Source organism: Vipera ursinii, assembly GCF_947247035.1.
Source record: "Vipera ursinii genome assembly, chromosome: 2".
NCBI classification, from domain to species: Eukaryota; Metazoa; Chordata; class Lepidosauria; order Squamata; family Viperidae; genus Vipera; species Vipera ursinii.
In genome coordinates, this window is record NC_139513.1 from 283903667 (window position 1) to 283930942 (window position 27276).

At 46.5% G+C, this 27276-nt stretch overlaps 1 protein-coding gene across 2 annotated transcripts; it reads right to left on the reverse strand.

Annotated features, from left to right (window-relative positions):
* Positions 1–1784: 1784 nt before the first annotated feature.
* On the reverse strand, positions 1785–25844 carry LOC310636084 (avidin-like). Of its 2 annotated transcripts, XM_083355595.1 has the most exons (8): positions 25781–25844; positions 25089–25293; positions 24691–24768; positions 23849–23884; positions 21114–21260; positions 3020–3218; positions 2650–2770; positions 1785–1944 (listed from the first exon to the last, which is right to left on the reverse strand). In XM_083355595.1, the coding sequence occupies exons 2-8, from the start codon at positions 25266–25268 to the stop codon at positions 1911–1913; spliced, it is 795 nt and encodes a 264-aa protein (XP_083211721.1). In that variant the 5' UTR covers positions 25269–25293; positions 25781–25844; the 3' UTR covers positions 1785–1910. The 2 variants fall into 2 exon arrangements, with proteins under 2 accessions (XP_083211721.1, XP_083211722.1); XM_083355596.1 differs by lacking the exons at positions 21114–21260; positions 23849–23884; positions 24691–24768; positions 25089–25293; positions 25781–25844 and adding an exon at positions 3704–4033.
* Between the last annotated feature and the right edge of the window lie 1432 nt (positions 25845–27276).

Genomic DNA, 27276 nt, shown 5'->3' on the forward strand with positions numbered 1-27276 from the left:
TGTAAAATACTTCAGAGGGCAGAATGACGATTCCATAGGATCTTTAAAAGCTAGAATAATGGGCAAAATTCAGGATGATTCATTTTAGGAGGGATAAATGCAAAGTCCAACTTTTGTGTAGCTCCTTTGAGACTCCTGGACAACCTGCCTTGTAGACTTCAACTCACCCATGCTCTCTGTCTCTGTCTCTATCTCTCTGTCTCTGTCCCCCCCCCCCTCTCTCTGTCCCTCCTTCCTTCCTTTCTTCCCTCCCTCCCTCTCTCGTCTCTTGCTTCCTGCTGGTGATTCTGCCCAACTCCATCTGGACCCTTGGGGGAGAAGACCCAGGGAAGGAGCAGCTCTGATGTTTGGCTCTTCCTTGTTCATCTCCAACCAGGTCCTCTTGGGAACAGATCCACCCCTTCCTTTCCCTTCCTTGGACCACCGATCTGGCCAACCCCCTGCCCACCCCTTTCCTTTGCTTTTCTCTTCTCTTCTGAGCATCTGTTCCAGTTGTGCCTCAGATTACCTACTTGCTGGTACACTTCCGTGGTGACATAATGGGCTACAAGAGGAAACAGGACCTCAAGAGAAGTTAAGATCAGATGGAAAAAAAATGTGTCCAAGGCAGAAATGAAATTTGAGGAAGGGTCTCAGACCTAAGGACTATCTTCCCTTTCAGGAAGATAAAAGTAATGTAAGTCCTAAACACATGAGAAATTCCTGGTATTTCATCACTTGTTCCTGATCTGCTGAAGACACAGGCAGCTGGGTAACATCCCATAATAAGCATGGGGGGGTGCACTTAGTGAAGTTCTGGGGTATCTGAAGAACAGCCTTACCCCAATGGGATTAGGTGGCTCCTCTCCTTCCAGTGGAAGCAGCCTAGCTTGGATCCCATCAGCCAAATTATTTCTGCTGGTGGGCTCCAGGAAAAGAGCCTTTTCTGCTGTGCCCCCCAGCCCAAGAATATTCTACCATCAATGGTGAGATTCCCCCCCCAAAAAAAATCACACAAACACACTCCTGGACTTCTGGAAGAGCTTGAAAACCTTACTCTGCTGCTCTGACAGAGTAGGGTACCTTGGGGGTGTCTCATGGGGTAGAGAAGATTCTTACCCCCGGTCTGTCCATCACCTTGGGTCTTAACTTTTAATCTTTTTATTCTAGTTTCAATTCTTTTTAGAATTTTTAAACTTTTATTACATTGTAAGCCACCCAGAGTTGCTGTATTAGTGCAATGGGTGGCATAAAAAGTTATTAAAATAACATAAGCTCTCCACTTCTGGGGGTGTTTTTTGACATGCCTCTGGATCTTTAAGCAAAATGCCCCCTTACTTCTTCTTGTTCCTCTAACTGCCCCACTTGCAAAATTCTTGATTGCAAATCCAGTTGTTATAACTGAACCGTTTGTGGCCAACCTATTTAACTTCTTCAGGTAAGTGTCGAAATAGGTTCTAGCTAACTGCTGGTTCTGACAATGATTCTATCAAGCAAAGCTTCGGCCAAGTGATTAGGATGGACCAGCTCTGAGTGAAGCTAATTCATGGCTTCTTTGCAAAAACCCTTTAATAATTTCCTAATAAATTAATAGGCCAGATCCTCAGTGGACTGGCTGCAGGTTCCCAAAGTCTGCAAGGGCAAAGGATGAGTAAAGTCTAGAGCAGTAGTAGAGCAGTTGTACAGCCAAGGGTAACTCTTTACCCCATAGCCTTCCCCTCCAAATGGGGGTCCTACCCAGCCTCTCTTGGAAACCTGCAGACTGGCACCCCAGGGAGCTTTTGAAAAACCAGGGAGGCCGAGGCTGCTCAGGCAAATATTTTATTGGAGAAGATCATCTGATGAGAGAAGTAGGAACGGTCTCTCTCTCACACGCACACATCATGGCCCCCCAAGGTAGAAACCGCAGAAGCCTTGCTCTCTTCACCCTCTCATTTGGTGCGCTTGAAGATGTTGGTTCCAACCCTACAAAGAAGCAGGAGGGAGGGAAATGTCAAAATTCATGGTGGCATGATCGATGTCTTCCCCCCAGGCTGAGCATCTCACCCGCCACCCCATTCCCTTCTTCCACCCATTCCCTTCAGAACAAAAAAGGTGGGGAAAGGAAATGGACGCCACACGTCTGATGAGGGGAATGACATGGACCCAAAGCGGCATGGGCAAAGTCTACTCGGCCTTTGGGGGCCTCCCTTGAGGCAGCTCCCTCCAGGTGGCCAAGAAGGTGGCCTTTTTGGAGGGGAGCAGAAGAGCTGCAGGCCTTGCACTCAGGGATGGCCTCTTTGCCCCATACAAATATGGGGGCCATGCTGGGCTACTGTTCTCTGATTTGAGTACAGCAATTTATGCCAACTGTCCCAAGTGTTGCCAGCTGTGGGCAACCCAGACTGTGGTGCCACCCAAATCACACGTGTCAGTGACAATGACCTGGGGAACCTCATCAAAAGCTTGGCTGTGTTTCTTTGTGGGGGAAGTGGCAGAAACGGAGTCTCCAGCCTCTCCCGCAGGAGCTGCTCAGCCCTGGGTGTGGAAACATCCCCGAGAGAGGGAAACCGTTGGGGTGTCCTTTCAAGAGCCACTTTGGGGGGGGGGGGAAGAGAGAGAGAAAAAGAAGAGGTGCCCAGGGCCCTTCCAGTTAGGGGGCACAGCAGTTCAGCCCCTGTGTTTCCTTACCGGGTCGCATTCCAATCATCTGATGCAAATTCCACCTTCGAACGCAGTAGCCAGATTGTCTTCAGCTGCTCCTGTCCATTCTTGTCCACCAGACACTGACCCACAAAGACGGTGGTGGATCCTGAGGGAGGAATCGGCCAGAGCCTCACTGGCAGGTCAAGGTGTTGTACCGATTGAGGGGGGATATATTTCCCATAAGGACCCCGCTCACCGATGCTACCCAAAATATTTGGCAGATCCATCAGATTGGGGGGGGGGGGAAGGAGAGAGGACATTCAGTGAAAAAATCCCAGCTCTAAGGAAGGGGAGATCCACTAGATTCCCTCCCCCCGTTCTATTTTCTTCTACACCAAATAGTGAGTGGCTCTACCAGTGACGTCCCAGCTGACGGTGAAGCCAAAGGTGGGCTGGTGCCCCTGGTGCTGGATGCCCTGCAGCGGGGACGGCGGGATGGGCTTGCCGGAGCTCGACACTTTCGTTCTGTAGAGGCCGCTGAACATCCCCGTTTTATCGACGTTGATCTCCATGGTGGACTCGAGGTCATTCGTCCAGCTGCCAGTCAAGAGGCACTAAAGCCGGAGGGCGGAGGAAAGCGGGTCATGGCGCTAGCCAAGCCCAGCTGTCCAACTGGTAGAGACTCTGGCTCCATTTTCTCCAGGGGATCTGAAAACACCCACCTGCCCGATCCCGGGCTTACCCACGTCGCGTGGGGCTGGCAAAGGCTGCCCATCCCAAAGTCCGTTGGTCGAGGCGCTTGCCAGAGCGCGGCCGGATGGCTCTGCCGTCTGCGCAGCGAGCGAGAGCACCAGCCCCGGCGGCAGGCTGCCGAAGTCGCGGCCGAGCATGGAGGAGGACACGCTTGGCCGGCCGGCCGTCGGAGACGCAGGGCCTCTTAGCGCGACGGCACCGGGTGCGATCAACCCCGAGGAAGCGGCACCCTTTGCGCAGCCCGCCGCCTCCCACCAGCTGCTCCTGCCGCCCACCCGAGCAGAGGCTGGGGGGGGGCTTTTCACGGGGGAGGCTGGGACTCTCCGCCCGCCACCGGGCATCTGACCTTGGCAGCTCGCTCCGACTTTTGGCGTTCGGCAAAGGTTCCCGAGCAGCCGAGCAGGAAAGCGAGGAGCCCCAGAGCAGCCAGGCCCATCGCCGTGGTGGTCTCCAGGAATCTAGACGTGCCAACCCCAGGAGGGACGCCCCTTATAAAGCCCCGCTCGCACCGCCTCTCCCCTTCCCTTGAGCTGCCGCCTCCCTCCACCCCACCCCCGCGGCTGGGAGGGGCAGGATGAGCAGTACTTCGGCAGCAAGGGGGGCAGGGGGGCACTTCTTCTCGGGCACCCCATCGCGGTTGACCCAAGATCGGCATTCTTGCTCTCCTCCTCCTCCTCCTCCTCCTCCTCCGCCGCCGCCGCCCAGGACTGAGACCTCACCGCTGGAGACAGCGAGGCCGACGCTTCCGTGGGTTCTGCTTCCATGCTGGCTCTGCTGGATGCAAGCAGGAGAGGCCATCGGGCGGGCCGCGTGGGCCGGGCAAGGACGTGTGGAGGGCTGAGTGGAAGGGAGCCGGTTAGAGGCCAAAACGGCTCAACCGTGCCTAGCCAAGGATCCCTGGGCAGCCGGGCTCTCCCACGGGGGAGTCGAGGGAACCCCCTCCGTCTGGGTGCTCTGCGTCCAGCAGATCGTGCAAAGCCCTGCGGTAGGCTTTCTGCCGCTGGGTTGCGCGCCTTGTGGTTCGGACGCCACAGCCGCCTTGCCCGAAACAACCGCAGGGCTCGCGATCAGCCGGCCGGCAGAGCAACTGGACTCTTTCCCGGCGCCCCGAGGTACTTTTTCCTGCCGATGGGGTGAAGAGGGCAGGGCGAACTAGCGGGCCGAGAGGGGCGCAGGGGGACAGGGGCAGCCGGAGGGGGGGGTGAAGGTTGAGCGGGCGTCTCCCCGGCCCCCCGCAGCTCCTCTAACTTCGTGGGGTTCCCCACGAAGAGCAGCGGCGGCCTGGAGGCCTGGATTCCCCTGCTTGGCGTGGGGTGGGGTGGGGAGAAAGCGTGTCTAGGGCAAGAGAAGCCTTGTTTTATTGGCATAGCAACCGCCAGGTGAGTTCCGACGTTACTCCTCCGATCCTCCCGGCTCTCTTCCTGCCGCAGGAACCCGGGATCCACCATGAATTTTGAGATTTCCCTCTCTCCTGCTTCATTGTAGCATTGACACGTTTCTGCCTTGGGGGGAAATGGTGGGGGGAACCCTTCCAACCTCACCCATAAGACACTTTCTCCAATAAAATGGTTGCCAGAGCAGCATCGGCCTCCCTGGTCTTTCAAAAGCTCCCTGGGTGTCAGTCTGCAGGTTTCCAAGAGAGGCTGGGTAGGACCCCCATCTGGAGGGGGGGGGCTCAAAGCTAACTCTGGGGTACAGAGTCTCTACCTGTCTCTGCTCTACTGCTGCTTTGTGCTTTACACAGCCTTTGCCCTTGAAGACTTTGGAAACCTGCAGCCAGTCCACTGAGGATCTGACCTATTAATTTATTAGGAAATTATTAAAGGGTTTTTGCAAAGGAGCCATGAATTAGCTTCACCCAGAACTGGTCCATCCTAATCACTTGGCCTAAGCTTTGCTTGATAGAGTCATTGTCAGAAACAGCAGTTAGCTAGAACCTATTTCGACAGTTACCTGAAGAAGCCAAAGAGGTTGGCCACAAACGGTTCAGTTATAACAATTGGATTTGCAATCAAGAATTTTGCAAGTGGGGCAGTTAGAGGAACAAGAAGAAGTAAGGGGGCATTTTGCTTAAAGATCCAGAGAGGAAATAACTCCACCTTAGAATGTCAAAAAGCACCATTAGAATAAAGACCTGCATGCTGCAATAATGGCAGAAAGAATTAAGAAATTTTTGACTGAATTTATACATACAGATCAAAATTGCTTTCTACCTAAAAGACAGATAAAAATAATTTAAGAATGATTTTGGATGTTTTAGAATATTACGAACACCACCCAAGGAAGGAAACAAACGACACCAATATTTCTTGATGTGCAGAAAGCTTTTGATAATCTAAACTGGCAATTTATGTTCCAGCAATTGGTGGAAATGGACTTTGGGAACAACTTTATAAATGCAATTCAAACAATCTACCATAAACAAAGGGCTAGAATAATTTTGAATGGAGATTATACAGAAAACTTTGACATTGAAAAAGGTACAAGACAGGGATGTCCATTATCCCCATTGTTATTTATACTATAATAATAATTTGGAAGTATTGACTAGAAATATTAGACAGGATATAGAAATCAAAGGATTGAAGATAAAAGATCAAGAATATAAATCACAAGCCTAAAGTTTGGAGAAGTGGCAGGCTCGAAAATAAATAGAAGACTAAAGTTTTAACAAAGAATTTAACAGATAAACAGAAAAGTCAACTTACAAAAAAGACAAATCTGCAAATAACTAAAAAAGTTAAAAACCTAGGAATCTATTTAACAGCAAGATATGTAACTCCTCCTGGATTGGAGACTATATTATCAAGCAGCTATTCTATCATGGCTTAAAGAATGGATAACACTGAGAAATAAAAGACTACTGTATCTTGAGGGACATGACTTACAAATTGGTTGGCATGCTTTCCTATGGTACAGGAAGAATAAAACACACAGATACTTTCAAAGCCACCTTATAAGGAATGCACTTATTTTAGAATGGGAAAGAATAAAGAAGAAAATCTATACTAAGCTACCTGAATGGCTTTCAACAATGGAAGCTTTTGCTCACCCAAATTTAATTAACTATGACAAAGTTGTGACTTGTAAAGGTATCTTGGATAACGAAGGGAAATTGAAATATAGAGAAGATTTACAATGACAAGGTATTGATTTAACATGGTGGCCATATTTGCAAATTCAAACGAGATATGAAAAAGATCTAAAGACAACAGGATTCTATACAGAACAGACAGAATTCAATCAAACATTGTTAAAAACAGATGAACACTTGATTAGGAAACTCTATAGATTTCTGCTAAATTTAAAGATGGAAGAAGAACAAGTAAAAGAAATAATGATAACATGGGCAAAAAACTTTGGATATTCTATAGACTTGGAAGACTGGCAGAAACTATGGGATGCAAACATCAGATGGACTAAAGCAGTCTCATATAAAGAAAACTTGTATAAAATGTTTTACAGATGGCATATAGATTGCCGGCGGACGACACCCAGGGATAGGGCCTTCTCAGTGGGTGCGCCTGCCCTTTGGAACCAGCTGCCAGTGGAGCTGAGGACTGCCCCCGACCTCCGTTCATTCCGCTGGGACCTGAAGACCTGGCTCTTCGAGCTCTCTGGCCCAGGCTGAGAATTCTAATTTTAGCTTTAATCTTAATTTTAACTGGGGTTTTATTTATGCAGGGATGAATATAATTTTTTTAAATCTGTTTTTAACTTTTGTATCTTTATTTTTTAATCACCCTGTAAACCACCCTGAGTCCTTCGGGAAAGGGCGGTATATAAATGTAATAAAATAAAATAAATAAATAAATAGACACCAGTAAGATTAGCGAAAATGTTTAAAAACACTTCAAATAATTGCTGGAAATGCAAACAAAGGCCAGGTACTTACTATCATATCTGGTGGACATGCCCTAAAGCAAAAAAGGTTTTGGGTTAAGATGCATACATGATTGGAAAAGATGACTAAAAGACAGATAGAATTTAAGCCAGAATTGTTTTTATTAGGAATATTAGGATCTAATTAGGAGAAGGAGAATGAATACTTAATATTGCACGTACTGATAGCAGTGAGAATAGCATTTGCCCAATACTGGAAAAATGAAAACTTACCAACTGAAGAGGTTTTAATTAAGAAAATATTAGAATGTGCAGAAATGGATAGACTGATGTTAGTAATTAAAGACAAAGAAGATTCAGTTAGTTATAGAACATAGGATAATTTTTACCAATGGTTAGGAAAACGAACAAGTGAGAAATGAATGTGATATGCTATTTTGACCCCTTCATGGATTACTGCCTTGTTGTGGAGAAGGGGCTTGCATAATTCAATGAAGCTATGAGCTATGCCATGCAGGGCCATCCAACATGGACAGGTCATAGCAGAGAGTTCTGACAAAATGTGATCCACTGGAGAAGGAAATGGCAATCCACTCCTGTATTTTTGCCACGAAAACCCCATGGACAGTACCAAAAGGCAAAACAATATGACACTGGAGGATGAGCCCCTCAGGTTGGAAGGCGTCCAATATGCTACTGGGGAAGAGCAGAGGGCTAGTACTAGTAGCGCCAGAAAGAATGAAGTGACAGGGCCAAAGCCGAAAGGACGCTCAGCTGTGGATGTGTCTGGTGGTGAAAGGAAAGTCCGATGCTGTAAAGATTTTTTCTCCATAGGAACCTGGAATGTAAGATCCATGAATCAAGGAAAGCTGGACGTGGTCAAACAAGAGATGACAAGACTGAACATCGACATCTTAGGTATCAGCGAACTAAAATGGACAGGAATGGGTGAATTTAATTCACATGACCATCAGGTATGCTACTGCGGGCAACAATCCCTCAGAAGAAATGGAGTAGCCTTCATAGTCAATAAAAGAGTAGGAAAAGCAATACTGGGATACAATCCCCAAAATGACAGAATGATCTCAGTTTGAATCCAGGGCAAACCATTCAATATCACAGTAGTCCAAGTCTGTGCCCCAACCACCGGTGCTGAAGAGGATGAAATTGACCGGTTCTATGAAGCCCTACAGCACCTTATAGAACTAACACCAAAAATGATGTTCTTATCATCATTTGGATTTATTTATTTTATTTTATTTTATTTTTATTACATTTATATCCCGCCCTTCTCCGAAGACTCAGGGCGGCTTACAAGCTTAGCAGTAGCCTTCATTCTATGTATATGCCTGCTTGTTAGGGCTTTCACACACACACACCAAAGCGGCATTATTACAAAGTCAGCTTATTGCCCCCAACAATCTGGGTCCTTATCTGATGATAAGGAATGCTAAAGTTGTTGTTGTTAGCTGCGAAGTCATGTCTGACCCATTGCAACCCTATGGACAACGTTCCTCCAGGTCTTCCTGTTCTCTACCATCTTCTGGAGTCCATTTAAGCTCAAGCCTACTACTTCAGTGACTCCATCCAGCCACCTCATTCTCTGTTGTCCCCTTCTTCTCTTGCCCTCAATCTTTCCCAGCATTAGGCTCTTCTCCAGTGAGTCCTTCCTTCTCATTAGGTGGCCAAACTATTTGAGTTTTAACTTCAGGATCTGGCCTTCTAAAGAACAGTCAGGGTTGATCTCCTCTAGGACTGACCGGTTTGATCGCCTTGCAGTCCAAGGAACTCGCAGGAGTCTTCTCCAGCACCATAGCTCAAAGGCCTCAATTCTTTGGTGCTCAGCCTTTCTTATCGTCCAGCTTTCACTGCCATACGTTGCAACTGGGAAGACCATAGCCTTGACTATACGCACTTTTGTTGACAGGGTGATGTCTCTGCTTTTTAGTGTGCTGTCTAGATTTGCCATGGCTTTCCTCCCCAGGAGCAAGCGTCTTTTAATTTCTCGGCTACAGTCCCATCTGCAGTGATCTTGGAGCCCAGGAAGATACAATCTGTCATTACCTCCATTTCTTCCCCATCTATTTCCCAGTAATTGAGAGGGCCATATGCCATGATCTTGGTTTTCTTAATGTTAAGTTTCAACCCAACCTTTGCGCTCTCCTTCTTCACCCACAACAAGAGGCTCTTTAGTTCTTCTTCACTTTCTGCCATTAGAGTGGTATCATCTGCATATCTTAGGTTGTTGATATTTCTTTCAGCAATCTTAATTCCAATTTTTGATTCATCTAGCCCTGTCTTTCTCATGATGTCATCTGTATATAAGTTAAATAGGCAGGGCAACAGTATACAGCCTTGCTGGACTCCTTTCCCAATTTGGAACCAATCAGTGGTTCTGTGTCCAGTTCTCACTGTTGCTTCTTGGCCCACATATAGGTTTCTCAAGAGACAAATAAGACGGTCTGGTACTCCCATCTCTTTAGGAACTTGCCACAGTTTGTTGTGATCCACACAATCAAAGGCTTTAGCATAGTCAATGAAGCAGAAGTAGATGTTTTTCTGGAACTCCATAGCTTTCTCCATGATCCAGCATATGTTGGCAATTTGATCTCTAGTTACTCTGCCTCTTTGAAATCCACCCTGTGCTTCTGGTAGTTCTCAATGCAAATACTGCTGGAATCTAGCTTGTAGGATTTTAAGCATAACTTTACTAGCATGAGAAATGAGTGCAATGGTGCAATAGTTTGAACATTCTTTGGCACTGCCTTTCTTTGGAATTGGAATGTAAACTGAACTTTTTCAATCCTGTGGCCACTCTTGAGTTTTCCAACTTTACTGGCAAATTGAGTGCAGCACTTTTACTGCATCGTCTTTTAAGATGTTGAATAGCTCAGCTGGAATACTGTCACCTCCACTAGCATTGTTGTTGCTCAGCTTTTCTAAGGTCCACTTCACTTCACATTCTAGCATGTCTGGCTCGAGGTCAGTGACCACCTCATTGCGATTATCAGGGACATTAAACTCATTCTTTTATAGTGCTTCTGTGTAATTTTGCCACCTCTTCTTAATCTCTTCTGCCTCTGTTAGGTCCCTGCCATTTTGGTCCTTTATCATGCCCATTTTTGCATGAAACGTTCCCTTCATCTCTCCAATTTTCTTGAAAAGATCTCTGGTCCTCCCTATTCTATTGTTTTCTTCTACTTCTTTGCACTGTTCATTTAAGAAGGCATTCTTATCTCTTCTAGCTATTCTCTGGAATTCTGCATTCAATTGGGCGTATCTTTCTTTTTCTCCCTTGCCTTTTGTTTCCCTCCTTTCCTCAGCTATTTGCAAAGCTTCCTCAGACAGCCATTTTGCTTTCTTGCATTTCTTTTTCTTTGGGATGGTTTTGGTTGCTACCTCTTGTACAATATTGTGAGCCTGTGTCCATACTTCTTCTGGCACTCTGTCTATCAGATCTAATTCCTTAAATCTATTTGTCACCTCTACTGTATATTCAACAGGGATATGATTTAATTCATACCTGAGTGGCCTAGTGCTTTTCCCTTCAGTTTAAGCCTAAACTTTGCAATGAGAAGCTCATGGTCTGTGCCACAGTCAGTTCCTGGTCTTCTTTTTACTGACTGTATAGAGCAGACATGTCAAACTCACGACATCATGGCAGGGCTAGATGAATCAAAAGTTGGAATTAAGATTGCCGGAAGAAACATCAACAACCTAAGATATGCAGATGATACCACTCTAATGGCAGAAAGTGAAGAAGAACTAAAGAGCCTCTTGTTGCGGGTGAAGAAGGAGAGTGCAAAACTTGGGTTGAAACTAAACATTAAGAAAACCAAGATCATGGCATCTGGCCCTCTCAATTCCTGGGAAATAGATGGGGAAGAAATGGAGGTAGTGACAGATTTTATTTTCCTGGGCTCCAAGATCACTGCAGATGGGGACTGTAGCCAAGAAATTAAAAGACGCTTGCTCCTTGGGAGGAAAGCCATGGCAAATCTAGACAGCACACTAAAAAGCAGAGACATCACCCTGTCAACAAAAGTGCGTATACTCAAGACTATGGTCTTCCCAGTTGCAATGTATGGCAGTGAAAGCTGGACCATAAGAAAGGCTGAGCGCCAAAGAATTGAAGCCTTTGAACTATGGTGCTGGAGAAGACTCCTGCGAGTCCCTTGGACTGCAAGGCGATCAAACTGGTCAGTCCTAGAGGAGATCAACCCTGACTGCTCTTTAGAAGGCCAGATCCTGAAGCTAAAACTCAAATACTTTGGCCACCTAATGAGAAGGAAGGACTCCCTGGAGAAGAGCCTAATGCTGGGAAAGATTGAGGGCAATAGAAGAAGGGGACGACAGAGAATGAGGTGGCTGGATGGAGTCACTGAAGCAGTAGGCCTGAGCCTAGATGGACTCCAGAAGATGGTAGAGGACAGGAAGGCCTGGAGGAACATTGTCCATAGGGTTGCGATGGGTCGGACACGACTTCACAACTAACAACAACAACAAATATATATCTAAATAGTTAACATTTGAAACATATATATATATATATATATATATATATATATATATATATATATATATATATATATATATATATGTAAGAAGAATGACATGTATTGATTAACTGATATTGTTTTCAATTATTCTTTATTACATTTTCTACAGTCATTTATTACTATATTAACTATTGTTAATTGCACATATGTATACGGACATTAACCTGTTTGTAAAAGAATGAAAGTGTTATTGGGGGAACAACTCCAATGTTGATCCCAACCCTGCCCTAATCCTAACCCCAATCCTGATCCCAACCCCACCCTAAACCCTAATCCCTAACCTGATCCTATTTTATCCCTATCATCATCATCATCATCATCATCATCATCATCATCATCATCATAATTAATAATAATAAGTTGGAAGGGATCTTGGAGGTCATCTAGTCCAACCCCCTGCTAAGGCAGGAAACCCTATACCATTTCAGATAAATGGCTGTCCAGTCCCTTCTTAAAAACTTCCAGTGTTGGAGCATTCACCGCCTCTGGAGGCAGGTTGTTCCACTGGTTAGTTGTTCTAACTGTCAGGAAGTTTCTCCTTAGTTCTAGGTTGCTTCTCTCCTTGACTAGTTTCCATCTGTTGCTTCTTGTCCTGCTTTCAGGTGCTTTGGAGAGTAGCTTGACTCCCTCTTCTTTGGGGCAGCCCCTGAGATATTGGAACACTGCTATCATGTCACCCCTCACCCTTCTCTTCGTTAAACTACACATACCCAATTCCAGCAACAGTTCCCTATATGTTTTAGCCTCCAGTCCCCCAATCATCTTTGTTGCTCTTCTCTGTACTCTTTCTAGAGTCTCGACATCTTTTTTACATCGTGGTGACCAAAACTGGATGCAGTATTCCAGGTGTGGCCTTACCAACGCATTGTAAAGTGGTATTAGTACTTCACATGATTTTGATTCTATTCCTCTGTTAATGCAGCCTAGCACTGTGTTGGCTTTTTTGGCAGCTGCAGCACACTGCTGGCTCATATTGAAGTGATTGTCCACTAGGACTCCGAGATCCCTCTCACAGTTACTACTATCGAGCAAGGTACCACCTATACTATACCTGTGCATTTGATTTTTCCTGCCTAAATGCAGAACCTTACTTTTTTCACAATTGAATTTCATTTTGTTAGATAGTGCCCAGTGTTCGAGTCTGTCCAGATCCTCCTGTATCTTAAGCCTATCTTCTGGAGTATTGGCTATTCCTGCCAGCTTGGTGTCATCTGCAAATTTGATGAGTTCCCCATCTATCCCCTCATCCAAATCGTTGATGAAGATGTTGAAGAGCACTGGGCCCAGAACAGAGCCCTGGGGCACCCCACTACACACTTCCTTCCATGTAGATGCAGTTCCATTGAGGATCACACGCTGAGTATGGACTGTCAGCCAGCTACGAATCCATCTGGTGGTGATGCTATCTAACCCACATTTTTCTATCTTATCAAGTAGTAGATTGTGATCTACTTTATCAAATGCCTTACTGAAATCCAAGTAAATTAAATCTAAAGCATTCCTCTGGTCCACTAGTTTTGTCACTTGGTCAAAGAATGCAATAAGGTTTGTCTGGTACGATCTGTTTTTGACAAACCCATATTGACTTTTAGTGATAACTTTGTTCACATCAAGGTGTTCGCTGATTTGTTGTTTGATTATCTTTTCCAGAATCTTCCCAGGTATTGAGGTCAGGCTGATAGGTCTGTAGTTTCCTGGATCTGTTTTTTCCCTTTTTTGAAGATGGGAACTACATCAGCTCTCTTCCAGTCCTCTGGTAGTTCCCCAGTGCTCCAGGATCTTTGAAAAATATAGTTCAGTGGTTCTGAGATCACGTCTGCCAGTTCCTTGAGAACCTTGGGGTGTAATCCATCTGGTCCTGGTGATTTGAACTCGTCTAGGCTGGACAGGTGCTCACTTAACATTTTCTTGCCTATCTTAACTTGCGTTTCTATTCTGTTTTTTATGGCACTGGTTTTGGTAGGTTGGACTGTTTTTTCCCTTTGTGTAAAGACAGATGCAAAAAACGAATTAAATAGTTCTGCTTTCTCCCTGTTGCTTGTCACCTTCTTCCCACTTTCCCCCAATAATGGACCAATCATTTCCTTAACTTTTTTCTTGTTTCTTATATGTTGAAAGAAGCTTTTTTTGTTATTTTTGACTTTGGTCGCAAGCCTTAGTTCATTTTGAGCCTTAGCTTTCCTCACTTCATCTTTGCAGGCACGGGCTGTTTGCTGATATTCTGCCTTAGTTATGTGCCCCTCTTTCCAATTCTTATACTTGTCCCTTTTATCTTTCAGTTTGTCAGAGAGTTTTTTATGCAGCCATGCTGGTTTCCTTTGAAAGCTGTTATTTTTCTTCTTTGTTGGTATTGTGCTAGACTGGGCCTTTATTATCTCACTTCTCAAAATTTCCCAAGCTTCTTGAGTTGTTTTCCCCTTTAGGATTCTCATCCATGGAATTCTTCCCAAGGTCTCTCTAAGTTTATTGAAATTAGCTCTTTTAAAGTCCAAGACTCTAGTTTGGCTGTATTCTATTGCTTGTGCTTCCATAATGTTGAATTCCAATATTGCATGATCACTTCCCCCCAAGGTTCCTGTGGCTTTGACACTTTCTATCATTTCATCTCTGTTAGTGAGAATTAAATCCAATATGGCTAATCCCCTAGTTCCCTTCTCTAATTTTTGGGAGAGAAAGTTGTCTGCTAGGTTTGTCAGGAATCTGTTAGATCTTCCACTTGGTGCAGAATTTGTCTCCCAGTTGATATCAGGGTAATTAAAGTCCCCCATTACTATTGTGATGCGCTTCCTACATACCTTAGTTAACTGACTAGCAAAAAGTTCATCTATTTCCTCTGTTTGGTTGGGCGGCCTATAGTATACACCTATGGCAATGTCATTTTTTCTCCCTTTTATATTGACCCAAATACATTCAAGTTTACAGTTTTCATCATTGTTGTGCTCTATTTCTGTCGAGATAAAGTTATTTCTTATATAGAGAGCAACTCCACCTCCTCTTTTGTTTAGTCTATTTCTTTTAAATAATTTAAAATTCAATAAAATCCTTTATATATATAAAAAAAGAACCAGCAGTTAGCTAGAACCTATTTCGACACTTTTCTGAAGAAGCCAAAGAGGTTGGCCACAAACCGTTCAGTTATAACAACTGGATTTGCAATCAAGAATTTTGCAAGTGATAATTTTGCAATCATGACAAATCACGGCTTGAACTATCTTGCTTTGCATGTAATGAGTCTATCTCACATATTAGTTTCCCGTTTTAAGTTGCATTACTGAAATAAATGAACTTTTGCACGATATTCTAATTTTTCGAGTTTCATCTGTATTTCAACACTTTTCTGAAGAAGCCAAAGAGGTTGACCACAAACTGTTCAGTTATAACAACTGGATTTGCAATCAAGAATTTTCCAAGTGGGGCAGTTAGAGGAACAAGAAGAAGTAAGGTGGCATTTTGGTGAAAGATCCAGAGGGAAAAAGTTCCACCTTAGCATGTCAAAAAATTAAGCCCATAACTGAGAGCTTCTTTTATTTTGATAAGTTTTTATGCCACCCACCTCACTAATACGGCAACTCTGGGTGGCTTACAGTGTAATAAAAGTTAAAAAGTGCTAAAAAGAAATGAAAATACAATAAAGAGATTAAAGGTTAAGAACCAATGTGATGGACAGCCTCGGGGTAAGAATCTTCTCTACCCTATGAGACACCCCAAGGTACCCTACTCTGTCAGAGGCTGAGTGGCAGAGCCAGGTTTTCAGGCTCTTGTAGAAGGCCAGGATTGTGTTTGTGTCTGTGTGTGTGTGTGTGTGTGGGGGGGGAAAATCTCACCTCTGATGGTAGAATATTCCTTGGGAGTGCACAGCAGAAAAGGCTCTTCTCCTGGAGCCCAGCAGCAGAAATTCTTTGGGATCCAAGCTAGGCTGCTTCCACTGGAAGGAGAGGGGCCACCTAATCCCATTGGGGTGAGGCAGTTCCGCACATACCCCAGCTTCACTAAGTGCACCCCCCATGCTTATTATGGGATGTTACCCACCTGCATTTGTTTTGAATGAATGAACCTTTATTGTCAGAGTACAACCATGTATACATTGAGATTGGCTGAGCCTCAGAAATGTAGAGAACATATGAAAGAATTTTTTGTTACAAATATGCATAAAGGTACCTCGATGGAAATGGTTTGGGATGCTAGTAAAGCCTATATGAGAGGGGTTTTGATTTATATGAATAATGCCTATAGGCGTAAGCAAATGCAAAAACGTTTAGATATTGAGGAAGAGATTAAAACTAAGGAGAAAAAGTTTATTTTGAATCCATTGGATAATAATTTAAGGATCTCAATACATTTATTGAAAGAACAATTTAATATGCTACTGGCTGATCAAGTAGCAACTAATTTGTGCTATGCCAAACACAATACTTTTTGTAACGCTAATAAGCCTGGTAGATGGTTGGGTTATCAATTAAGGAAAAAACAGAAATCACGTACTATAGATAAAATAGAATATAAAGGAAAAGAAGTCTACCAACAAAATTTGATTAAGAGGAGTTTTTTAGATTTTTACTCGAAATTATATTCTAAAGAAAATATACAAGCTTTAGATATAGACAAGTATTTACAGGGAGCTAATTTTCCAAGACTTTCAAAAGAACAACAACTTGAGATGAATTGCCCAATTACATCAGAAGAAATTTCTTTAGCTATTAAACAGTTGAAATTGGGCAAGGCTCCGGGAATAGATGGATTAACAGCAATTTACTATAAAAAGTTGTTGCCTGAAATGATTGAACCCTTAAAGATTTTGTTTAATGAAATTCAGACTGGAGGTGTAGTTCTTCCATCATGGAGGACAGCTTTTGTATCGTTGATTCCAAAGGAGGATCAAGACCTTACTCAACCTAAAAATTATAGACCTATATTGCTTTTAAATACAGATTACAAGATTTTTGCTAAAGTATTGGCTAACAGATTAATGCAAGTTTTGAAACAAATGATTCATAGTGATCAATCGGGATTTGTATCTGGGAGGTATATGAAATATAACGTAAGACAAATTGTAAACTTGCTTGAATACTTGGATAAGAACAACCAAGTCCCCGCAGCATTGATATTTTTGGATGCAGAGAAAGCCTTTGACCAATTGAATTGGCAATTTTTATTGAGAGTTGTTGAGGAGATGAATTTTGGAGAAGGTTTTCTACATGCTATTAAAGTTATATATCAACAACAAACTGCACAAATTATAGTTAATGGGGGATTAACAGAGACCTTTAAAATTGAAAAAGGTACAAGACAGGGATGCCCCCTATCACCATTATTGTTTGTTTTAACATTAGAGATTTTATTAATTAAAATTCGAGAGTCCTCTATGATAAAGGGAATTAAAATAAAACAGAATGATTATAGATTGAGAGCTTTTGCTGATGACTTGGTTGTGACAGTATCCCAACCGTTACAGTCAGTTATAGATTTGATGGAAATTATAACTCAGTATGGTAAGGTTTCTGGGTTCAAGGTGAATAGTAATAAGACTAAGATATTATCTAAGAACTTATCTATGAGTGAAAGGGATATGTTATCTAAATTAACAGGTTTTGAAATAGTGAAAAAGGTTAAATATTTAGGAGTATATATTGCAGCCTCAAATGTAAAATTGTATAAGAATAATTATGAAACACTATGGTTGAAGGTACAAAGGGACTTAAATAATTGGAAAAAATTACAATTATCATTACTGGGAAGAATTGCAGTTGTTAAAATGAATGTTCTACCAAAGTTTCTCTTTTTGTTTCAAATGATACCTATATTGAAAAAGGATGCCAACCTTGATCAATGGCAGAAGGGTATTAATAAATTTATTTGGGCGGGGAAAAACCAAGAGTTAAATTTAAGATTTTACAAGATGCCAGGGAAAGAGGGGGACTCAAGGTGCCGAATTTGAAATTGTATTATGATGCGGTTGCCGTGACGTGGGTTAGTGATTGGCTTAATTTAACTAATAAGAGAATACTTCATCTTGAGGGATGGGATTTGGTATATGGATGGCATGCATATTTGCTTTACGATAAGGTGGACAGGGCTTTTAAATCCCATATTCTTAGAAGTGCTTTATTGCGTGTCTGGAAAAAGTATTATTATAAGTTAAATTATAAAAGACCGATTTGGGGAATTCCTGGACACACGATAGAGGGCGTATCTATGGGAGTAAGTATGGATATGGTTTCTTATAAGGAACTACTTAGATTGCAAGGGAATGATTGGCAACTTAAATCATTAGAGGAGTTAAGACAAGAAAACTTAAGTTACTCTTGGTTTCAATATACCCAATTGAAAGCTAGGTGGAAGTCAGATCAAAAGGTTGGCATCACAATTACAGATCAAAATTTAGTAAAACAAATTAGAGACTTAAATTGTGCACATATAAAGAGGATATATAATGCTTTAATTGAATTGGATTTGGAAACGGAACTGGTTAAAGACTGTATGATAAAGTGGGCACAAAATATTCAGGAACCAATTTCGTTGGACACCTGGGAGATAATTTGGGTCAGAAATGTTAAATTTACTCAGGCTCAAAACTTAAGAGAAACTTTTTATAAAATGTTTTATAGATGGCATCTGGATCCCAAGAAGTTGTCCAACATGTATCCTAATTTACAGTCTAAATGTTGGAGATGTGGTAGTTTAGAAGCTACCTATTTTCACATGTGGTGGACTTGTAGAAATATAAAAGCTTTTTGGATCAAAATTTGGTGGAACATTCAAAAGATTTTTAAGAGAAAGATAAAGTTTTCTCCGCAATTGTTTTTATTGGGTATTGTTGTAGATTGTGATGTTAAAGAAACTAACTTGATGTTGAATATGATAACAGCAGCACGGTTACTGGTGGGACAATATTGGAAGAAGGATAGTTTGCCTACTATAGAAGAATGGGTGTTTAAAGTTTCAAATCTTGCAGAAATGTCTAAGATTTCTGCTTATTTGAAAGATCATTCACAGGAAAGATATATTTCAGTTTGGAGGAGATGGATAAATTATATTCAGAACAAATATGGGACTAAAAAGTTCCATTTAGCTTATGAGTAGATTTTAGTGGGATATTGTTATTGGTACTTTGTTTGTAGTTATGTTAAAGGGGAGTTAAAGCACATTATGAATTTGGTTAATTGTATATTATGCATAATTTTTATTTAGAATATGATTATTGTAACTATAATCCTGTATTTAGCTCTGGGAAGTGGGGGGGGGGGAAGTGGGCGGGTTTGGGGTGGGGGGATTTGGGGATATATTGAAAAATTTTGTTTTTGTAAATCTCTTTAATAAAAAAAAGAGATTGGCTGAGCCTCCCTTTGTGCCCCACCCCCCAACTTACAGTGACACAAACCCTCCATCTTATTACACCATGTGAACTAATTGCACAACACACCGGCCTCGCAAGTCAATTATGCATAAAATTTATAAAAATTATTTCCCGTTCAAAAGCCTAACAGCCCATGGATAAAAGCTGTTCTTCAGCCTGTTGGTGCGGCTGACTATATTCCTATATCTCCTACCCGATGGTAGGAGAGTAAAGAGATACCATCCAGGGTGTGAGTCATCCCTGAGAATTTTCCTCACTCTTCCAAGGCAGCAAGCCCTGGCGAGGTCATCTAGTGGTGTCAGGGGGCAGCCCACAATGTCTTGTGCTGTGCTCACCACCCTCTGTAATGCTTTCCTATCCGCGGCTCTCAGACCAGCATACCAAACCACAATACCATAGGAGAGGATGCTCCCTATAGTAGACCGGTAAAAGAGCGTCATTAGCCATTGTTCTACCCTGTTCTTCTGCAAGATCCTGAGAAAGTGAAGCCTCTGTTGGGCCTTTCTGGCAACCTGGGTTGTATTAACTTTCCAGGTCAGATCTTCACAGAGGTAGACTCCCAGAAATTTAAAGGAGGAAACTGTCTTCACACAGTCCTTCCCGATGTAAAGTGGGGCAGGTTCCCCCTTTTTCCTCCGGAGGTCTAGCACCATCTCTTTTCAGCAGATCAGGAACAAGTGATGAAACACCTGGAAATTCTGATGTGTTTAGGACTTACATTACTTTTATTACAAAGTTACAGTAACAGAACCTTGCAAGGATGAACCCATCTCCCTCTCTTCAGCTTCCTGAAAGGGAAGAAAGTCCTTAGGTCTGAGACCCTTCCTCAAATTTCCTTTCTGCCTTGGACAGATTTTATTTTTCATTTGATCCTCATTTAGTTTGAGGCTCTTCCTCCTGTTTCCTCTTGTAGCCCATTATGTCACCAGGAGGTGCACCACCCAATGGGTAATCTGAGGCACAACTGGAACAGATGCTCAGAAGAGAAGAGAAAAGCAAAGGAAAAGGGTGGGCAAGGGGTTGGCCGATCGGTGGTCCAAGGAAGGGAAAGGAAGGGGTGGATCTGTTCCCAAGAGGACCTGGTTGGAGATTAAAGGCTCCAGATCTGATTGAAAGGAAGTGAGGAACTGCAGGGCTTCTCTTTAGGCCTTGTGCTGTTTGACATATTTACAATAAAGTTATTTCAAGAGTTAGAAAACATTGTAATCAGTTTTGGACATGATAGGAAATGGGGGGATGCAAAATACTTCAGAGGGCAGAATGAACAATTTCCAAGTAGCTTTAAACACTGGAATAATCGGCAATAATGGGCTGCCGTGGGGTGCGGGGCAGGGCTCATCCGGAAGGGGCCAGGCGGGGACTCCGGGATTAGGTGGCCGGAAAGCGGCGGGAGCAGCGGAGCAGTAACGCCGAACCCAGCTGGCAACTGATATGCCAATAAAACGAGGCTTCTCTTGCTCTGGAAACGCTTCCTCCCCACCCCCCACCCCCGACGGGGAATCCAGGCATCCAGGCCGAGGCTGCTCTTCTGCCCGACGGGGAACCTCACGAAGGTAGAGGAGCTGCGGGTGGGGGGGAGGTGTTGAGGCGTTGGGCAAGGGGTTGGCTGGATCAGTGGTCCAAGGAAGGGAAAGGAAGGGGTGGATCTGTTCCCAAGAGGACCTGGTTGGAGACTAAAGGCTCCAGATGTGATTGAAAGGAAGTGAGGAACTGCAGGGCTTCTCTTTAGGCCTTGTGCTGTTTGACGTATTTACAGTAAAGTTAGTTCAGGAGTTAGAAAACATTATAATCAGTTTTGGACATGATAGGAAATGGGGTGTGTGTGTAAAATACTTCAGAGGGCAGAACGAACGATTTTAAAGCTGCGGGTGGGGGGGAGGCATTGAGACTCCTACTCAACCTCCACCCCCCGGCTGCCCCTGTCCCGTCCCCCCCCCCCGCGGACCTGCCGGCCCGCCCATTCGCCATGCCCTCTTCACCGCACCCGCAGGAAAAAGCACCTCGGGGCGCCGGGAAAGTGTCCAATTGCCCCGCCGGTCAGCAGATCGCGAGGCCTCCGAGGTTCGGGGCTCAATGGGCCGTGATCCTCTCGGGCAAGGCGGCTCTCGGGTTTCCGTCACAAGGCGCGCAAGCCAGCGGCAGAAGGCCTACCGGAGGGCTTTGTACGCTCTGCTGGACGTAGAGCACCCGAAGCGAGGGGGTTCCCTCGAACCTGGCTTCCCCGGCGTGAAGAATCCCAGCCCGAGTTCAGCACCTCGGAGCTCCCTCTGGGCCTTCTCAGGGCGGTCTCTGCTGCCCTCCCCAGGCTGGGCTCCTTTCCGAAACCTTCACAGAGCTGCTGTGGGGCGCGGGGCAGGGCTGGTGCTGGCGAGCCGCCTCATTCCTGTGGGTGCCGTCTGTGCCCCAGCAGGGGCTGAATTCGGAAAGGGGCAGGCGGGGACCCCGGGTTCCGGCGGCGGGAAAAGAGGCGGGAGGAGCGGAGCGGTAACGCCGGAACGCAGCTGGCGGCTGCTATGCCAATGAAACAAGGCTTCTCTTGCCCCATACACGCTTCCTCCCTCCCACCCACCCACCCCCTCGCAAGCCCTGGAAAGATTTCCTACCCCCGCCGAGGAATCCAGGTTCGAGGGAACCCCCTCGCTTCGGGTGCTCTACGTCCAGCAGAGCGTGCGAAGTGCCGCTGGCTTGCGCGCCTTGTGACGGAAACCCCAGAGCCGCCTTGCCCGAGAGGATCACGACCCATTGAGCCCCGAGGGCCTCGCGATCTGCTGACCGGCGGGGCAATTGGACACTTTCCCGGCGCCCCGAGGTGCTTTTTCCTGCGGGTGCGGTGAAGAGGGCATGGCGAATGGGCAGGTCCGCGGGATGGACGGGACAGGGGCAGCCGGGGGTGGAGGTTGAGTAGGAGTCTCAATGCCTCCCCCCTTACCCGCAACTTTGAAATCGTTCATTCTGCCCTCTGAAGTATTTTACACCCACCCACCCCCATTTCCTATCATGTCCAAAACTGATTACAATGTTTTCTAACTCTTGAAATAACTTTATTGTAAATATGTCAAACAGCACAAGGCCTAAAAGAGAAGCCCTGCAGTTCCTCACTTCCTTTCAATCAGATCTGGAGCCTTTAATCTCCAACCAGGTCCTCTTGGGAACAGATCCACCCCTTCCTTTCCCTTCCTTGGACCACCGATCCGGCCAACCCCTTGCCCACCCTTTTCCTTTGCTTTTCTCTTCTCTTCTGAGCATCTGTTCCAGTTGTGCTTCAGATTACTCATGTCACCTCCGTGGTGACATAATGGGCTACAAGAGGAAACAGGAGGAAGAGCCTCAAACTAAATGAGGATTCAATGAAAAATATAATCTGTCCAAGGCAGAAATGAAATTTGAGGAAGGGTCTCAGACCTAAGGACTTTCTTCCCTTTCAGGAAGATGAAGAGAGGGAGGTGGGTTCATCCTTGCAAAGTTCTGTTACTGCAACTTTGTCGTAAAAGTAATGTAAGTGCTAAACACATCAGAATTTCCTGGTATTTCATCCTGATCTGCTGAAGACATGTGCAGATGGGTAACAACCCATAACAAGCATGAGGGAGTGGTGCACTTTAGTGAAGTTCTGGGGTATCTCAGGAACTGCCTCACTCCAACGGAACTAGCTGGCTATTATCCTTTGGCTACTCTCCTTCCAGTGGAAGCAGCCTTATTTGGATCCCATTGGGCAAAGAATTTCTGCTGTTGGGCTCCAGGAGAAGAGCATTTTCTTCTGTGCCCTCCGAAAGAACATTCTACCAACAGAGGTGAGGTTGCCCCCCCCAAAACACACACAAACACAATCCTGGCCTTCTGGAAGAGCCTGAAAACCTTGCTCTGCTGCTCAGCGTGGGGCCCTGACAGAGTAGGGGACCTTGGGGGTGTCTCATGGGATAGGGAAGATTCTTACCCCCAGGCTGTCCATCACCTTGGATCTTAACTTTTAATCTTTTTATTCTAGTTTCAATTCTTTTCTGAACTTTTTAACTTTTATTATATTGTAAGTCACCCAGAGTTGCTGTATTAGTGAGGTGGGTGGCATAAAATGTTATTAAAATAAAATAAGCTCTCCTGGGGTGTTTTTTTGACATGCTAAGGTGGAGGGTTTTTTTTTGCCTCTGGACCGTTAGGCAAAATGCCACCTTACTTTTTCTTGTTCCTCTAACTGCCCCACTTGCAAAATTCTTGATTGCAAATCCAATTGTTATAACTGAACCGTTTGTGGCCAACCTCTTTGGCTTCTTCAGGTAAGTGTTGAAATAGGTTCTAGCTAACTGCTGGTTCTAACAATGACTCTATCAAGCAAAGCCAAGTGATTAAGATGGACCAGCTCTGGGTGAAGCTAATTCATGGCTCCTTTGCAAAAACCCTTTAATAATTTCCTAATAAATTAATAGGTCAGATCCTCAGTGGATTGGCTGCAGATTTCCAAAGTCTTCAAGGGTAAAGGCTGTGTAAAGTGTAGATCAATAGTACAGCCATAGTAGAGACAAGTAGAGACTCTGTACCCCAGAGTTAGCTTTGAGGCCCCCCTCCAGATGGGGTTCCTACCCAGCCTCTCCTGGAAACCTGCAGACTGGCACCCAGGGAGAAAGTTGCTGCTTTGGCAACCATTTTATTGGAGAAGAGCATCTGATGGGAGAAGTTGGAAGGGCCACCCCACCCACCAGGACCCTCCAAGGGAGAAACAGGGAAGCCTTGCTCTCTTCACCTTCACTCGGTGCGGTGGAAGGTCTCCGTGCCAACGCTACAATGAAGAAGTGCGGTAGAAGGTCTCCGTGCCAATGCTACAATGAAGAAGGAGGGAGGGAAATGTCAAAATTCATGGTGGCAGGATTGGTGTTAACCCCCCCCCCAGGCTGAGCATCCCACCCCCCACCCCATTCCCTCCTTCCACCCACTCAGTGAGAATGAAAAGGGGGGGCAAAGGAAATGGATGCTGCTGGTTCTCAGGGGTGGCCAGGGCGAGGAAGGTCCCTGGCCATGCATTGCAGGCCATGTCTGATGAGGGGAGGGACACTGACCCACAACAGGCTGGGTGAAGCCTCCTGGGGCTTTGGGGGCCTCCCTTGAAGCAGCTCCGTCCAGGTGGCCATGAAGGTGGCCTCTTTGGAGGGGAGCAGAAGAGCTGCAGGCTTTGAGCTCAGGGAAGGCACCCAGGTGGCCTCTTTGCCCCATACAAATATGGGACCTGTGCTGGGCTACTGCTCTCCAACTTGAGTAGAGCCATTAATGCCAACTCTCCAAGTGTTGCCAGCTGTTTGGGCCACCAGACTGCGGTGCCACCAAAACCACACCTGTCAGCGAGAACGACCTGGGGAACCTCCTGAAAAGCTCTGCTGTGTTTCTTTGTGGGGGAAGTGGCAGAAACAGAGTCTCCTAGACTCAAAATTCCAGCCTTTCCCACAAGGTCCACCCCCGCCCCAAGTCAAATCACTGGGGATTCCTTTCAAGAGCCACTTTGGGGGGGCGGGGGGAAGAGAGAGAAAAAGAGAGGTGCTCAGGGGCCTTCCAGTTAGGGGGCACAGCAGTTCAGACCCTGCTTTTCCTTACCTGGTCGCCCCCCAATCCTTCAGCTGCTCCTCTCCGTCCTTGTCCACCAGACACTGGCCCACAAAGACGAGGTGTCTCCTGGGAGAGAGGTGTATCCCGAGGGAGGAATTGACAGATACTCACTGGCAGGTCAAAGGTGTTGTACCAATTGTGGGGGGGAATATATTCCTCATTAAGACCCCCGCTTACCTACCGATGCTACTTTTACGTTGAGAAAGTTTTATGGGCTCCAAAAGTTTGGGAAACCTCAGCTAATGGGGACGGAGGGGGGGGGACATTCAGTGAAAGAATCTGCAAGAAGCAGATCTAAGGAAGGAGAGATCCACTAGATTTTCTCCTCCACTAGATTTCCTCCTCCCGTTCTATTTGCTTCCACACCAAATAGTGAGTGGCTGTACCAGGGACTTTCCACCTGACGGTGAAGCCAAAGACGGGCTGGCGCCCCTGGTGCTGGATGCCCACAAGCGGGTTTGCTGGGGGGTGAGGCCTGATGTAGTTCCAGAATGGCGTTTTGTAGACGCCGCTGAACACCCCCGTTTCATCGACGTTGTCGATCTCCATGGTGAACTTGAGGTCATTCCTCCAGTTGCCAGTCAGGACGCACTAAAGGAGAGCGGGAGGGGGAAGGAAAGCGGGTCAAGGCGCTAGCCAAGCCCAGCTGTCCAACAGGTAGAGAATCTGGCTCCATTTTCTCCGGGGGATCTGAAAACACCCGCTCCTCCCAGGTGCCCGACCCCCAAGGCTGCTCATGCCAGGTAGGGCTGGCAAAGGCGGCCATCCCCAAGTCCGTCGGTCGAGGCCCCTGCCGGACCGCGTCCGGGACGACACCCCGTGGCCGCATCGCTCTGCCATCAGCGCAGCGAGCGAGAGCACCAGTCCCCAACGAGCACGGAAGAGGACACGCTCGGCTGGCGGGCCGGCGGGGACCCAGGGCCACTGGCGCGATCAACCCCGAGGAAGCGGCACCCTCTGCCCAGCCCGCCGGCTCCCACCAGCTGCTCCTGCTCCACAATCGAGCAGAGGCTGGTGGGGGGGGGAGGGATTTCCACGGGGGAGGCTGGGGCTCTCCGCCCGCCACCGCGCACCTGACCTTGGCTCCTGGCTCCGAGTTTTGGGCTTCGGCAAATGTTCCGGGACATCCGAGCAGGAAAGCGAGGAGCCCCAGAGCTGCCAGGCCAATCGCCATGGTGGTCTCCAGGAATCTAGACGTGCCAGCCCCAGGCGGGACGCCCCTTATAAAGCCCCGCTCGCACCGGCTCTCTCCCCCCCTCTTGAGCTGCCGCCTCCCTCCACCCCCCCCCCGCGGTTGGGAGGGGCTGGGAGGGGCAGGATCCCCGTCCGAGGGGCGGACGCTTCTGCGAAATCGCTGGTTTCTGCGAGCGCTGAGCAGCGCTTCGGCAGCAAGAGGGGCGGGGGGGCACTTCTTCTCGGGCACCCCACCGCGGCTGACCTAGCACGGGCATTCTTACCACTTCCTCCTCCTCCGTCGCCGCCGCGTCCCCGGACTGAGAGCACACCGCTTAGGCAGCAGCGAGGCCGACGCTTCCGTCGGTCCCGCTTCCATACTGGCTCTGGTGGATGCAGGCAGGAGAGGCAGTCGGGCGGGCCGCGTGGACCGGGCAAGGGCGCGGGGAGGGCTCGGTGGAAGAGAGCCGGTTAGAGGCCAAGACGGCTCACGCGAGCCTGGCAGCCGGGCTCTCCCACTGGGGAGTCGAGGGAACCCCCTCCGTCTGGGTGCTCTGCGTCCAGCAGATCGTGCAAAGCCCTCCGGTAGGCTTTCCGTCGGCTGGGTTGCGCGCCTTGTGGTTCGGACGCCACAGCCGCCTTGCCCGAAACGATGGCGATCTGCCGGCCAGCGGGACAATTGATCTCTTTCCCGGCGCCCCGAGGTGCTTTTTCTGGCCGAGGCGGTGAAGAGGGTAGGGCGAATTGGCGGGCCGCGAGGAGCGGAGGGAGGACAATGGCAGCCAGGAGTGAAGATTGAGCTAGAGTCTCCCCCCTCCCACCCACCCCCGCCCTGAGAAGGTCCAGAGGGAGCTCCGAGGTGCAGAACTCGGCCTGGGATTCTAGGTTAGGTCCAGGATCGCGTTTCCTCCTGCTCTTTCTTCCACTAAATGAGGTTGTCAGCAAGGGAAGACCAGGATGCCCGGATAATTACCCCCACCCAGCCCATCACTCTTGCCCACCTCTCTGAAAGCTTCTCTGCTCACCTGAGGCAGAAAGACCTGGCCTGTATCTTCTGCCTGCCCAGAGGGTCCATAGTAACCTCCTTCGCCAGGATCCCTTATTGGTTTTCTCTACTACCTGCCATCCTGCATTAATGCCTTCCATTCTTCTTTCTACACAAATGTTGGACTTTGCATTTATCCCTGTTGAAATTAATCTTCCTGATTTTTGCCCATTATTCCAGCTTTTAAAGATCCTTTGAAATCTTCATTCTGCCCTCCGAGGACGTATCCATAGTCATGTGGCCGGCATGACTAGACGCCACCGGAGTGGTCCCTATTTTTCTACTTGCATTTTTATGTGCTTTCGAATTGCTAGGTTGGCAGAAGCTGGGATGAGTAACAGGCACTCACTCTGTTA

Bases quoted from the DNA above. Each gene is read 5' to 3' on its own strand.
- LOC310636084 (XM_083355595.1), bottom strand. From the start codon at position 25,268: ATGACCTCAAGTTCACCATGGAGATCGACAACGTCGATGAAACGGGGG. The intron at 23,885-24,690 runs GTAAGGAAAAGC...TCTTCATTGTAG, and splicing joins AAGGATTGGGGGGCGACCAG to CGTTGGCACGGAGACCTTCC. The intron at 1,945-2,649 runs GTAAGGAAACAC...GCTTCTTTGTAG, and splicing joins GATGATTGGAATGCGACCCG to GGTTGGAACCAACATCTTCA.